Genomic DNA, 13240 nt, shown 5'->3' on the forward strand with positions numbered 1-13240 from the left:
TCATTATCAAACTTCGCTACCACTCAAAACCCACCAGATGTGCCAGTAATGTCTCTAATGTTATTTCTAGCACTTTACTTAGATAGTTGTTCACATGAACTTCTCGCTACTCTAGAACATGCATACATGATGTACTGGAACATGCATACATGATGTACTGGAACATGCAAGGCATAGTACCACTAACTCTGTCTTGTTCTTTCTCAGTCTAGCCACAAATAACTTTAAAAGAAGCGTCTCAAGTTACTTTCTTATGATTTTTGCTCACGAATACTTCGCTATCGAGTATTGTTTTCTATGATGTGCTTGCACATCTGTACTTCGAGTACTGGCTCACAAATTCCCATATGAATAAGAGGACAACTCCATCTCATTATTTTGAAAACAGATACGATATGAGTGTTGAAGACTCAGCGCATAAGACAAGACTTTCTTCAGCAGCCTTGTAGAATCTGTTAGGCCAGCATTAGTATTGACACATTTCTGCGGGATGAGCAGATCAGCCGAAAAAGTGAACTAAAAAGAAACGGGTACTATGGTTACTAATTGGAGGGGAAATACCCGATCCTGACAGTGAGTGGGTAGAAACAAGACTGAAGGCAGTGCGGATTAGGATGTTGAGCTGCAATTCTACTGACGCTATATACATGTAGCCAGCATCATGGGTAATGTTAGTGAAGACAACATGCGGAAAATAAAATTGACGAGACATTTGAAAAAGGAACTTCTACAAAATAATAATGTGTCAGTCGTCTGATTGACTAGTTCCACCGCCTAACAAGCAATAACCCGGCTCCATCTCTAATGAAATAACCTTAAAACATTCAGCGTTGGACAGCGTTGATACGATAATTCAATATCACAAAAGCTATGCACAGCGAGTATTAAACTTGCAGCTGTACACTTCATACCTCTTCTTTGAATTAGATAATTATAATAAAAAAATTGTTAACTCCGTAAAACTAAGGAGTTTTGATCATAATTACAAAATTGTTTGGTTGAAAGTTATGATGTGCCTTAAAGACCTTATTGACAGTTGTTAGCATATCCTTTCACGAAGTTGGCTGCAGTGCCATTTTGAAAAGGCTGTTGTTCAGCTCATGACAACAGTGTTTGCAAGCTGTGTAAGGTGTGTTTGCTTAGTAATGCCTTTTTGGGAGGTGTCTTTGTGCTGACAGAGAGTGAGCGACATGCGAGGGCAGTACGGGGTGCAGCAATTGTCCTGCATGAAATAGTGTTGGCTGAGCAGTTGTTGAATGCTGTGCATAATGCTGCTGCAGCGGCAGCTGCTGGTGGTGCAGCTGCATCGGCGATGGGAGAGAGTGCTGCTGTTGCTGATGCTGAGGCAAGGGTTCCTGTGGCCGTTCCTGTTGTGATGTAGACTGCTGCTGTGCCTGATGGTTGTGCTTCTGAGACACAGGTGATGACTGGTGCTGCGGTGTGTGAGCCACCAGCGACAGCTGTTGCTGCTGTGTGTGCGTGGGCGTCGGCAGCTGATGGTGGTGAGTTAGATAGATTTGCGACTGCTGACATTGGTCATGTGATGCCTGGTGCTGCTGATGCTGCTGCTGATGATTCTGCTTCTGGAGCTGCTGTTCTGGATGTTGATGATGAGGTTGTTGCTGCAACTGCTGACGTGCTGCCGGGTATTGGAAGTGAGTATGTTGCTGCTGAACAAGCTGTCTGTTTTGAGTCAGTTCTGGCACAGCTGCTGGCACAGCTGCTGCTTCTGGCTGTGGTGGCGGCGGCTGTGGGAATGTCTGTATGGAACATGTAGACAAGGGATCATTTCTTGTTGCTCTACTGCCTAGGCTTGCCACTACTAGGTCACCCTTTCCAGCATTGGCATGGCATACTTCACTGAACACCGCATAGCTATCAGACGGCTGTCCAGGTGGTGTTGGCAGTGCACTGTTGACCAAATCACTACCAGCAGTAGCCTGGGCAGAGGGCAAATGATAAGGTAACTGAGGCAGAGATGACGTGGATGCTGAATTAACAGTCAGCATGCTTGAGGACGTTCCCAGTGGTAAGTGTTGTGGCTGTGCAGGCTGACACTGGTCCATGCAAGTCACAAGTGCAAAACCTTGTTGTTGATGTTGGTGTTGATGCTGCTGCTGCTGTTCTTCCTGTTGTTGATGGTGGTGGTGCTGGTCTGCGAGTACCTCATCGGATGAAATCGAACTGCCATGATCACTTTCTCCGTCCGCAGCAATAGAACCATCCGCAGACGGCAAGTCACTGTTCTCTGCGCTGGTGTCCGTGCTACTGTAGGAAAGAGCATTACCGCCATTGGCTGCATTTCGAGCATCATGCTGCTTGGAGTGCTTTCTAAGCGAGCTCGGGTGTGTATAGCTCTTCGTACATCCTGCTGCCCTGCATCGGTAGGGTTTATCATTCGTGTGCACGTGCATGTGCTTTTTTCGATCCGAGGAATTTGCGAATCTTTTCTTACAGTCCGGGAAGGTGCAGGGAAACGGCTTTTCCTTTGTGTGGACTCTGTAGTGTATCTTCAGGTTTTCGGATCTTGCGAATGCTTTGAGTGTGCAGTCTTGATGCTTGCAGACAAAGGGTTTTTCACCTGTATGAACTCGTATATGGTTGACAAGCTTGTACTTGGCTTTAAATCCTTTCTTGCGTGAACACTGGTCCCAGTGGCAGATGTGGACGTTGCCATCGTCCTGTTCGGTAGTGTCCTGTTGCTGTAGATGAACGTTGCTTATGTGCTGCGCTAGTTCGGTGACACTATAGAAAGCCAACCCACACAATTGTAGACCGTTGTTTACACGCCATTCGCACAGATTTCTGGGATGTCCGCCAAACAGTGGAGAGGCAGAGGGGTTGTCCGGTTGATACTCGACGCCTTGTGCTAGATGGTTCAGTGGGGTCTGTGGAAAGCCGGCGTGCATTTCCGCAGGATGGTTAGAGCTGGCCATACTGCCGTGCATTGCTGGGACACTACTCGGCAGATAGCTGCTAGCAGTGGCATGGAAGTGGTGACTCATTTGCTGGCTGTAGGGAGTCGCAAATTGTGCTGGTGATGACATAAGACCAATGGTTGGTTGAGGCTGTGGTGGGAGACCCAGTGTTGACTCCACTAATGATGGTCTAAGCCCCACAATACTACTGCTAGCTCCTCTGAAGCCACCAGTGTTGATAGGTTGTCCAATAAGGCTGTGCTGCCGACCAACAGGCTGCGGTTGGTTTGCAATAGGCTGAGTTAAGCTATTGTTGGGATCAGGCTGTACTGGACCGACATTAGTCCCTGCAGCTTGCAGCCCTGTCTGTGCCTGTTGATGTGTCCCATCGAATGCTGTGTTACAAAACAAGGCAGAAATTGACAATGTGCAAATAAGATATTAAAGATCGCAATTGTTAGATACTTGAAAACACTGACTGAAGTGGTCCCGTCCCATAGATGTGTGCTTAGTTTTACAATAGTGAGTTGTCCCACAGCACACATTAATGAAATCAATGGTCCCTGCGCTGGCACACAGACACACACACACAGATCATGCACACATACGGGCACACAAATACACATGCGCACACACATGAACATAATTATGCACGCAAGCACAAACCAACATGCACGCCGCACATACACGCACACACGTGTCATACAGGTACCGTTGAAGCAGTCATGTACATGACTGTACACACTGCTCTCTAAGAAGTAGCCAAGGACCTCCTTCTACATGGCTAGTACCAGGGAGTAGTATTTTACTCCTGGCCTGGCAAGCGAAGGCTAGGCTAACGCCGATGCCAACGCGAAAGGGCTGATGATGATGATGATGATGATGATGATGATGATGATGATGATGATGATGATGATGATGATGATGATTTCCCCTGTTCACTTTACATATTGTAATGATATACATTTGCTTTGCCCGTAAAAGAGGCTTTTCTCATGATGATGATGATGATGATGATGATGATGATGATGATGATGATGATGATGATGATGCAAAAAAGAATCAATATGTCAGCCGCGTTGCGAATGTCGAGCGAGGATCGTTCACCCCACTGGTGTTCTCGACTTATGGTTTCAGCGGGCCTGAGACAACTCAATTCCTAAAGTCTCTTGCCTCTCTCTTTGTAGAGAGAAGCCAGGATCTCAAATATCCTGTTGTCATGGGTATGTTGCGTACCCGCCTGTCGTTTTGCCTCTTGAGGTGGGCCATTACGTGCTTTCGTGGTTGCCGAGGGTCTTATAACAGACGGCGGGTGAATTCCTTTGTGGCCCAGTGTCGTTTGGCCGCATAGTGAATTTTTATGCTATGCCTCTCAACAATATCACTATGGATAACATCACATTTTTTAAATAACTATTTGGTAAAGTAACATCATCTGTCATTCAATATCTATCTGGAAAAAAATAATCAGCATTTGAATATCTACTTGGTACTAATCATTCAACTGTTAATGTCATATATTTACCTGAATATCTATCTCGATTTTTGCACATAATCTCGGTTATCACCGTTTCAAGCCCGTACAAGAGGCCGCTTCCAATGATGATGATGATGATGGCTAGTGCTGACACGGTGACACCTACACTAGCCTACAGTACAGTACACGTAGTGACGAACTTCAACTTTTCAAGCATTACTATCTACCCATAGAGAATAGCATGACATCACGCTGGAGTAGCAAGTAGGTTCCTTCCAAGCCCTTTGCTCCCAATACTAGAAACAGGCATAAGCTTGAACCTGAACACTTCTTTCGATCAAGTGTGGTCTACACCCAGTCATGAGCTAGTACTAGTACTAGTACCAGTACAATGTATTGCCTACTATTGGACTTGAACACCTTGATACTAACTACTTGATAGTGAACAAAACATGACCGACTTGCAGCTGTACATGATGGCTTCTTTTTACACTCTACACATGTTTTTCAGTATCAATCCCACCCCCCCCCCCCTGACTACTCATTACATGTACATGATTGTAGTTCCGGATTTCAACACGAAGAGAACATCATTTTCAACACGAAGAGAACATCATTTTATCACACAGCTTGCGCAGAGATTCCCCAGATAGTAGGAACGGTCTTTTGCAGTTTCTGATTTCATGCAGGAGACCCAGAGCAGGTGTAAACCTTCCGAACCCTTAGCGACCTCCCTCTGCAGCTGCACAACAGGCTCCGTTCTCCCTGCCGTTTAGCGACCTACAGTGTAGAAACTGTGATGCACTCATCGTACTCTCTGCTGGGGCTTCTCTCCTGGATCCTGCTTCACTATGGAAGGAATGAAAGTCATACAGCGAGCTTCCCGTCTTGACTTCTAGCAACCATCCTCCGAACCACTCCACAGCACTGAATCTGCCAAGTACTAGTACACAGTTTCCTGACTACCTCCAAAGAAGTACGTGATTGGTCCAGTTGTGTGACACAGAAACGTACATTTGCCATCCTCTGCTCAGCTATTAACTCCCTAACGTTTCAGTGCAATGTCTCCTGAGCGCCGCCTTTCCTCAACCTCAGTTCGAAGTAGAAGACTTTGCCTTGATTGGTTGCAAAACGCAGTGAAACGGTCTACAAAGATCGCACGGCACTTGTCAGTATCCCGGAGTTAGTGCATTCAACCAGCAATAGCAGCACAGTTAATATACCATTGGCGATGATTTGCTTGTCGGCACCAGTAGATCCGAAGTTTCACGATTGCCACGCAATCATACTAGTTCTTCGCAAATTCCCACGCAATTAGTACTGTCTGCTTTTCGTTTCAAGCGGCTCGTTGACTAGTGCATTTTGGGTCAAGAAAGGATAAGCGACAGTGAGTAAACCCAGTGGCTAAAATGCACTCATTTCGCCCGAGCATTCTGACTGTCTCTGTGGGTAGTTAGCTGATTCGTTGCTACTGTTTTTTGCTTGACCTTTACTGTCAGTGTTGGGCGCTTACTTTCTACACATTGCCGGATCTGCAATTAGGAAATGACATTCTAACTGCGTGAGGAAAAGGAGATTCGCTGACTTGTGACAGCGAGGACATGTTTAATATAAACTGCTTGCAATGACATTATGTAAGTCTGAAATAAGAGCTCTCCTTCTCTCCCGCCCACTGGCAGGTTGTGCAAGAGCCTGATCCATGGCAGGTTGCTGAGGTCTAGTAGAGTGGTTGGCCGTGCTAGGCTGTCAAGGTCTGATAATATTAGCTGGCCATGCGAAGCTGCTGAGGTCTGACACCTTAGTATGTACATGTACATGTACATTCCGCTAACTGCTACATCAGATCAAAGTGCAGGGCGGATAGGGACTTATCACCATGCATATCGTTGTCCAGCCCAGTCTCTCCATCAAAGATTCGCTTAGCCTAAGAATCCTACCATGAGTGACAAACTAACTTCTCATCGTATAAAACTATATTTTACCACCTTTCCACCCTATAGTCAAACTTACTGCACGACTGTATACATCAGTTGAATTCCAAATTCAAAGTCATACTGCGAGGAAAATTAGATCTTAATTTTCGATTGGTTATACACAGCAATGAACACACAGAAAATTCACTGACAATTTTTTAATTTTGTAGAAAGAAATAATTACCAAGGAACTACAACTTCCGCTATTATGTCCACTAACACCACCAGTCACTCAACAATCAGCTCATGCGATAACTTTGCACGACACTGACCGACAGTACTGACGTTCTACAACTAACTGGCTATCAGCTCTAGCAAGCCTCGGATGCGCACTCCAACAGCCTTCCAAATTGGAAGGTCCTAAGTTATAATTATGACAACATAGGAGGGGAAGGTGAGGGGAGGGGAGGTGAATTGCTCACTAAATCCTTATACAATCCTATTGGGCTCTCCATCCCAGTCCATTCTAACCGGCTTGATAACCATTTACACTGTCTTGGCCAGACGGGGATTAGATGTAGTGTCTGTTTTCGACAGCTTCTACTGACTTAGACAATTCCATGCCGTGATTCACAGCCCATTTCACACACACACACACACACACACACACACACACACACACACACACACGCACACAAACACACACACACACATGAAGTCCCATCCACGCTAGAGAGCAGAAACTAGACAATTTACAAAGCAAATAATATATCGGGGCAGAAACCATGTCTAGCAGGATAATATTCTCAAGTTTTTATCCGATACTGGAAACACATAAAACTCCAAGACATTATGTACAGAGCATACAGGTGCAAAATCCCAAGACATTATGTACACTAGGTTGCAAAACGTTCGACTTTCGTCCCTTACCCTGTACAGTAGGCATCTTTGGACGTTGTGAGTCCAACGGCGGAAAATACTGCATCGTGTAGCTGGGTAGTTGAGCTCCCGTCATCCCTTGGTGGCCTTCTGCTTCTGACGTGTTCCTTGAGGAAGACATTCCGAACGTGACAACTAGGGCAGTGTCAAACAGCCAACCGAGTCTCTGGAAATTGGCTGTACTTTTTCGACCACAATGGTAGCCAAAACAAGTGAGGTGACTGGCTTGTCCAGAGAACAGCAGCAAGTTCTGGTCCGGGAGATACGGATAGAATCCACGGAACGACGGGATAGTCCTGATCCACACTATTACAGGAGAGTGACTGCTGGAGTCTCGCAACGTAAAGAAGAATAGGAGATGACCCGTTGTGAAGCGTACTCGTAGCCTGTGACTCGACGAATGGTGCCGTTTCTGCTAGTCAGAGGGTTATATTGTTGTGCGGAATCTACCTATGCAGCGCGTATGCGCTAGTGCCGGCTTGAGTCCACGGTGTTCGTGACGTCATTCAACAGGCATTACTTTACGCCTTTGTCTTTCGCTGTCGCCGGCAGTAATGTATAGCAGTAGAGATCGCACATTGTACAACGAGCCGTTCTGAGTTCGGTATATTTTTAGTAACAGTGGGTAGACTTACTGCAGATTCATTCATAGGAAGTAGCTTAGAGCAGACCCGCTCGTTTCGGCAAAATTTCCCCGATCAGGTTTGTGATGGTATGCCAGCTTGAAAAGGAGTAGGCCAGTGATGAAACTGCAAAAGACATTCCCCTTTGTCTAACTTTCATCCGTGGTCAGCATGTTGACGCAATACGACTCAAGAGCAAGGAAGCAATTGCTATGACAGTTTCGCACCCTTCACAGTCTAACCAAGTTACTTCGTTATTATTGTTACCCCTTCACTTGTACCCTATAACACCTCTTTCTCGATTCGTCCAACGCTACTCAGTATGTGGTGACGTGATGGACATTGCTTGTAATCGGTAAACAGAACAACGTAGTTTGCATCTTTGTGGTCTGGACTACATTGTTTGAGCGCCAACTCGGTGCAGGATACCGCGCCTTGTACCATTAGTAGAATCCGCAGTGAACAGACACTGCAACGACACAGTTACGTGGGGTGCCTATCAAGATCTTAATGCTCATCGCGCCCATTGTGCTGACTATTTTCTCACGTCAGCTGATCACTAGCTAGGATTACGAGATCTGATGCGTGCCGTTGCACCACTGAGCAGTGTAGTGTTCTCGATCCTAGGCCTAGGCACAAGGTTCTGGCAGAGCTAGAGGATGATCCCTTTCTTATCCATCACAGTACTGTGTGCTGCCCATTTTTCTATTCTAATCATCAGTGTTCGTGAACACGTGAGCGTGAGCCAGTCTGCGCTTCCGCAAATGTGCTCCGCCGATCGGGTGGACGCTGCTGTAGCTGTATCGGACCTAGGCCTTGCTTATGCCCGGGTGGACGCTGCTGTATCGGACCTTAGGCCTTGCTTATGCCCGGCACAGACTAGCTATGCACGTTTTTCGAGTCACTACTGAGAGTGTGACACTGGGGCCAACTCACTGAACTAGCTTTCCACTCAAAGTACTTGACAATCTTGCGTGCGATGTACTTACATCCACTACGTCTTCCCATGGCGAGTGCTTCTTTTCCTCGAGAACCGTTCCTGGTGCTGTCCTCCTGTCTGCCAGCCAAGCTCAGGCAGATGCTGCCTGGCGCAACAACACATGTGTCAGTATCACTTTATGAAGTCAGGGGAGTGCTGTTGTGAGATGTATGCCGATGAGCATGTCATAGGTTCGCCGTACGGTGGTTGGTGCATGACCCTCTCAACAACAGTTCTTACTCTCTCCGATCCCCACTCTTATTGTCTTAACATGTCGTACACGTCTACAGTAGTACAGATCACGTCCCCGGACAGCCCGGACTACAGTCAGTACAGTACAAGCTGACCTAGCAGTTACACCACAGTAAATACATGTACACCAAACAATATGGAGCAAGGAGATGCGCAGACGGCTTCCTTTGGTCACTTGTAGCAATCGGCATGTACGCACTGTCTACACGATCAAACCCAGGCGAATATTCATATTGCTACTTTCCTCAACGTCACGAATGTCATCGGGAATCTGGTGTTTGAGAAAGGTAAACTTGCACACTTCATAGCAGCAGAGGTTATAGCCGGCTATTACACACTGTAGCCTGAGTGTAGGGTATTAGACCAGCAGCAGCAGGAGCAGCCGTACATACAACAGGCATAGAGTACTCTGCAGACCTGTGACCTGGCAAGACTAAGCACCGCCGCCATATTCTACCACCACTCTACCTGGAGTTCAACCTCATGAGCAGGCGAAACCTAGGAATCGGATACTAGTAACGAACCATGATACTAATACTGCAACGCCCATGTCACGGACAAGACAGGCTTATCATGGTACATTCTAGATTTATTTCCGGGAGATCTTTGTTGCAAGGAGTACTCCGGACCGGTGCTGGCTTTCCTGGATTGGCAATGAATTCAATGAATTTTTGAAAATTCCACATAAATAAATTGATTTCACGGTTCACGTGAGACTCGGCTTGAAGCCGAGTTTTCGTATCCATAGGAACATCACCACCCTCTAGGATCAAGGCGCAGATGCAGCTCCTAAACGAAAATTCCACATGCAGGGACAATAATAGTATTATCATCTGTGCTGTGCTGAGGAGCTCTAACAGAGCGAAACAGTTGCTGTCCACAGATTTGAGTATTATCATCTGTGTGTTCAACTTCCAGCGCACTGGGATCCGAGGAGCTTCACGCTTGCACCGGTGACTAGAATATCTTCTAAGAGACGTGCTATTATTGGAGACTGTGCTTATGTAGCAGTTGAGCACTCTTGCGTGGGGCAGTGCCTTTGCTGTTTGCGTTATGCAGAGCTCACTGACTTGTCAGTTTGAGCACTCTGGCAAGGTACGTTCGGGCCTGATTGGAAATTTTTATTTCCATCGCTATCAGGTTCGGCCTCATTTCCTCTGTGCTGCGCTGACGAGTCCACCAAGGACGAAACAGTTCTGTCCGCAGATTGAGATAATACGGTATGTAGGACTCAGTGACCAGTCCCCATGACCAATCACGGTCCCCGTGACCAGTCAAACAGTCACAAACCCCCCATGACCAGTCACAAAATTAGTTTACCAGTCACAATGCTCCATGACCAGTCACAACTCACCATACATCTGCATGTGTAAGCACACAGTTCGTGACTGCTCGCGGAGTGCTTCATACTGCAGGATTTGTTGTGGAAACTATTATTCCCTATGAGCGGTCACAGAATACAATTGTGACCACTATAATTCCATGCGAACGGTTGCATGCGGAATGTACAGTTGCGACCGCTCTTTCTCTGTGAGTAGTCACAGGCAGAATATAGGTATTTCTGTATTATTATTTTATCTCTTTTCAAACAATCCACAAGCCAAGAAGAGATGCGTAAACAGAAGAACCGTACTCTTGGTGATACTGATAGCAAACATGATTAATTCCTCCAGGCCATTGAGCACCCAATTCTAAACCGTATCTAACCAAAGTTCTCGTCAAAGCAGCATGCCAGTTCAAGAACATCTCGTCAGACATACATATCAATATATATCCGGTGCATTCTCACTAACAAGCAGGCATAGCAGGCTACATTAGCACCAGCAATCACAAGAAGTTGTAGTGAGTGAATATTTCTATAAAATTAATAATAATAATAATAATTTTTTAAAAGAGGTCGGAGGCGGATAATACTTTAAAACGAAGGTAAGTTATGGGTCGCAAATATCCACGCAAACACACATCCAGTCATAATAAGGCACTTGTCATAAGTATCCGAACGTTTTCGGTCCCTTCTCATCAAGGATTATACAGGGAATGGCTCAAGCTGGAAAGACTAAAACTTCTTCTCTTGTCAACCAAGCAGTGCGGATTTCGCATTGGCCTTGGAACAGCGGACCTACTAGCAGTGCTTGGGCATGATTGGTCGCTGGCAGCTGGTTCTGGTGGCTGTGCCCACGTCCTGGCTGTCGACATTGCTGGTGCGTTTGACCGCGTGTCGCACCCCGGCGTCCTACACAAAGCGGCCACTCTCGGTATTGGCGGTAGCCTGCTGCAGTGGCTAAGGGACTATTTGCGGAATCGCACACTAAGCGCAATCGTCAATGGACAGGAATCTGCTCAATTCCAGATTAAAGCTGGCGTACCCCAAGGCAGCATCCTGGGACCCACCTTATTCTTGATGTATGTCAACGATGCTGAGACCTGTCTTTCCCCATCAACACGAATGGGTGTGTACGCAGATGACACCACGCTGTACACCATCATACGATCCAGACATGACTCTGCTGGCAGTATTGCAGACATGCAATCTAGCCTGGATCGATTGAGTAGCTGGGGAGAACAATGGCGAATTCGCTTTGAGCCGACAAAGTCGCAGCTGCTGCATATTGGCCACCACCGCAACCCCTGGCCACTCCCAGACCTAACGTTCGGAGCCCATGATATTCACTGTGGGGACGAGCTGAAGCTTCTGGGAGTGACCTTCGACAGCAAACTCACCTTCAGACGCCACCTCCGCAATGTTTCTCTTCGTGCCGTAGCCCGACTAGGATTTCTGCGTCGAGCATCAAGTTTCCTTGGTCGTGAAGGACGCTTGACAACGTACAGAGGCTTCGTACGCCCTGTACTCGAATACGCACCATTGACATGGATGGGCGCAGCCACCTCTCACCTGCAAAGTCTCGACCGAGTACAGCGGAAGGCCCTTGCTATCATTGGTCCTGACGCCTTGCTGCAGAGCCTAGCTGCCCGCCGCCAAGTGTACGCTCTCACGTACATGTACAAGCTAATGTGCCTTCAAGACCATCCAGATCTCTCTGCGCTCGTGCCGCCTCGCCAGGAAGCTAGCCTCGTCCCGCGGACAAGGTCGCAGCTCCGTGTCCGCCACCAGCATCAGCTACAAGCAGTGCTCCTCCCTACGGCCCCCAACTTTCTCCAGCGTTCGTTCCCATATGGTGTAGTGGATGAATGGAACAGGCTTCCGCAAGACATGTTTCCGGATCCGATGCCCCAGTTGAAGTCTCTCCAATCCTTCAAGACGAAGGTCCATCGCCACTTGCGTCAAAAGAATTGGCTCTGGGCTACGGACTCCCTGTGAGGCTATACCACCCGTCAATGAGCAACTACCCTCGTCCATCATCTCTTTCTTGTTTTATATTTAATTTCTCTTCTCATCTCTTTCTTGTTTTATTTTATTTCTCTTCTCATCTCTTTCTTGTTTTATTTCTCTTCTCATCTCTTTCTTGTTTTATTTTATTTATTTATATCTCTCTCTCTCCCTCTCTCTCTCTCTCTCTCTCTCTCTCTCTCTCTCTCTCTCTCTCTCTCTCTCTCTCTCTCTCTCTCTCTCTCTCCCTCTCCCCCCTCTCTCTCTCTCTCTCTCTCTCTCTCTCTCTCTCTCTCTCTCCCCTGGGCCTCCGACGCGTCAGAATCCATGCCTACCAACTACTACTACCCGCTACTATGCTCCAGACCGGCCTGGTGCCGGCTGGGCTACTGGAAATCTACAAAGACTACGGAGCTCTAAAAACTCAACCTGACCTCAAATGACTTGTAGCATCTTCATATACTGGAGTTCTGTTTGGTTTTCTGTACGGTTGAAAGGTACCGGCGTTGAGGTTCATTGATATGTCGAGGCAAGTAATCGACGACATTTCTGTTAGCGTCTATCGTAATCTTCAGGCCGTGTGTTTGGAACACCTGGATTATCTCCTTACGCAAGTGGTCAGCTCCATGGCCAGTGGCATCCTTCACTATGGCCAGACCATCATCTCGACACAGCCCGACACATTCCTCGCCTAGAAGAGGGCGGAGCTTGCTGAGCATAAAGGCTCATACAAGCTCACACGCCTCAGCTCCATCGTATGGTTTTCTCACTATTAAAGAGTCGACGAGGAATAGGTTTTCCCTAAATCGGC

The 13240-nt window shown here is 47.0% G+C and overlaps 1 protein-coding gene across 1 annotated transcript; it reads right to left on the reverse strand.

Moving 5' to 3' along the window:
• Positions 1–411: 411 nt before the first annotated feature.
• LOC135808216 (zinc finger protein GLIS1-like) lies at positions 412–7650 on the reverse strand. The gene is made up of 2 exons (XM_065321372.1): positions 7239–7650; positions 412–3313 (listed from the first exon to the last, which is right to left on the reverse strand). Exons 1-2 carry the CDS (start codon positions 7366–7368, stop codon positions 1140–1142), a joined length of 2304 nt encoding a protein of 767 aa, XP_065177444.1. The 5' UTR covers positions 7369–7650; the 3' UTR covers positions 412–1139.
• Positions 7651–13240: the final 5590 nt, after the last annotated feature.

This window comes from Sycon ciliatum, chromosome 2 (genome assembly GCF_964019385.1).
Source record: "Sycon ciliatum chromosome 2, ocSycCili1.1, whole genome shotgun sequence".
Taxonomy (NCBI): Eukaryota; Metazoa; Porifera; class Calcarea; order Leucosolenida; family Sycettidae; genus Sycon; species Sycon ciliatum.

Excerpts from the sequence above, each read along its gene's own strand:
- LOC135808216 (XM_065321372.1), bottom strand. The coding sequence starts at position 7,368 with ATGTCTTCCTCAAGGAACACGTCAGAAGCAGAAGGCCACCAAGGGATG. Across the intron at positions 3,314-7,238 it reads AAAGATGCCTACTGTACAGG|CATTCGATGGGACACATCAA; the intron begins GTAAGGGACGAA and ends TTTGTAACACAG.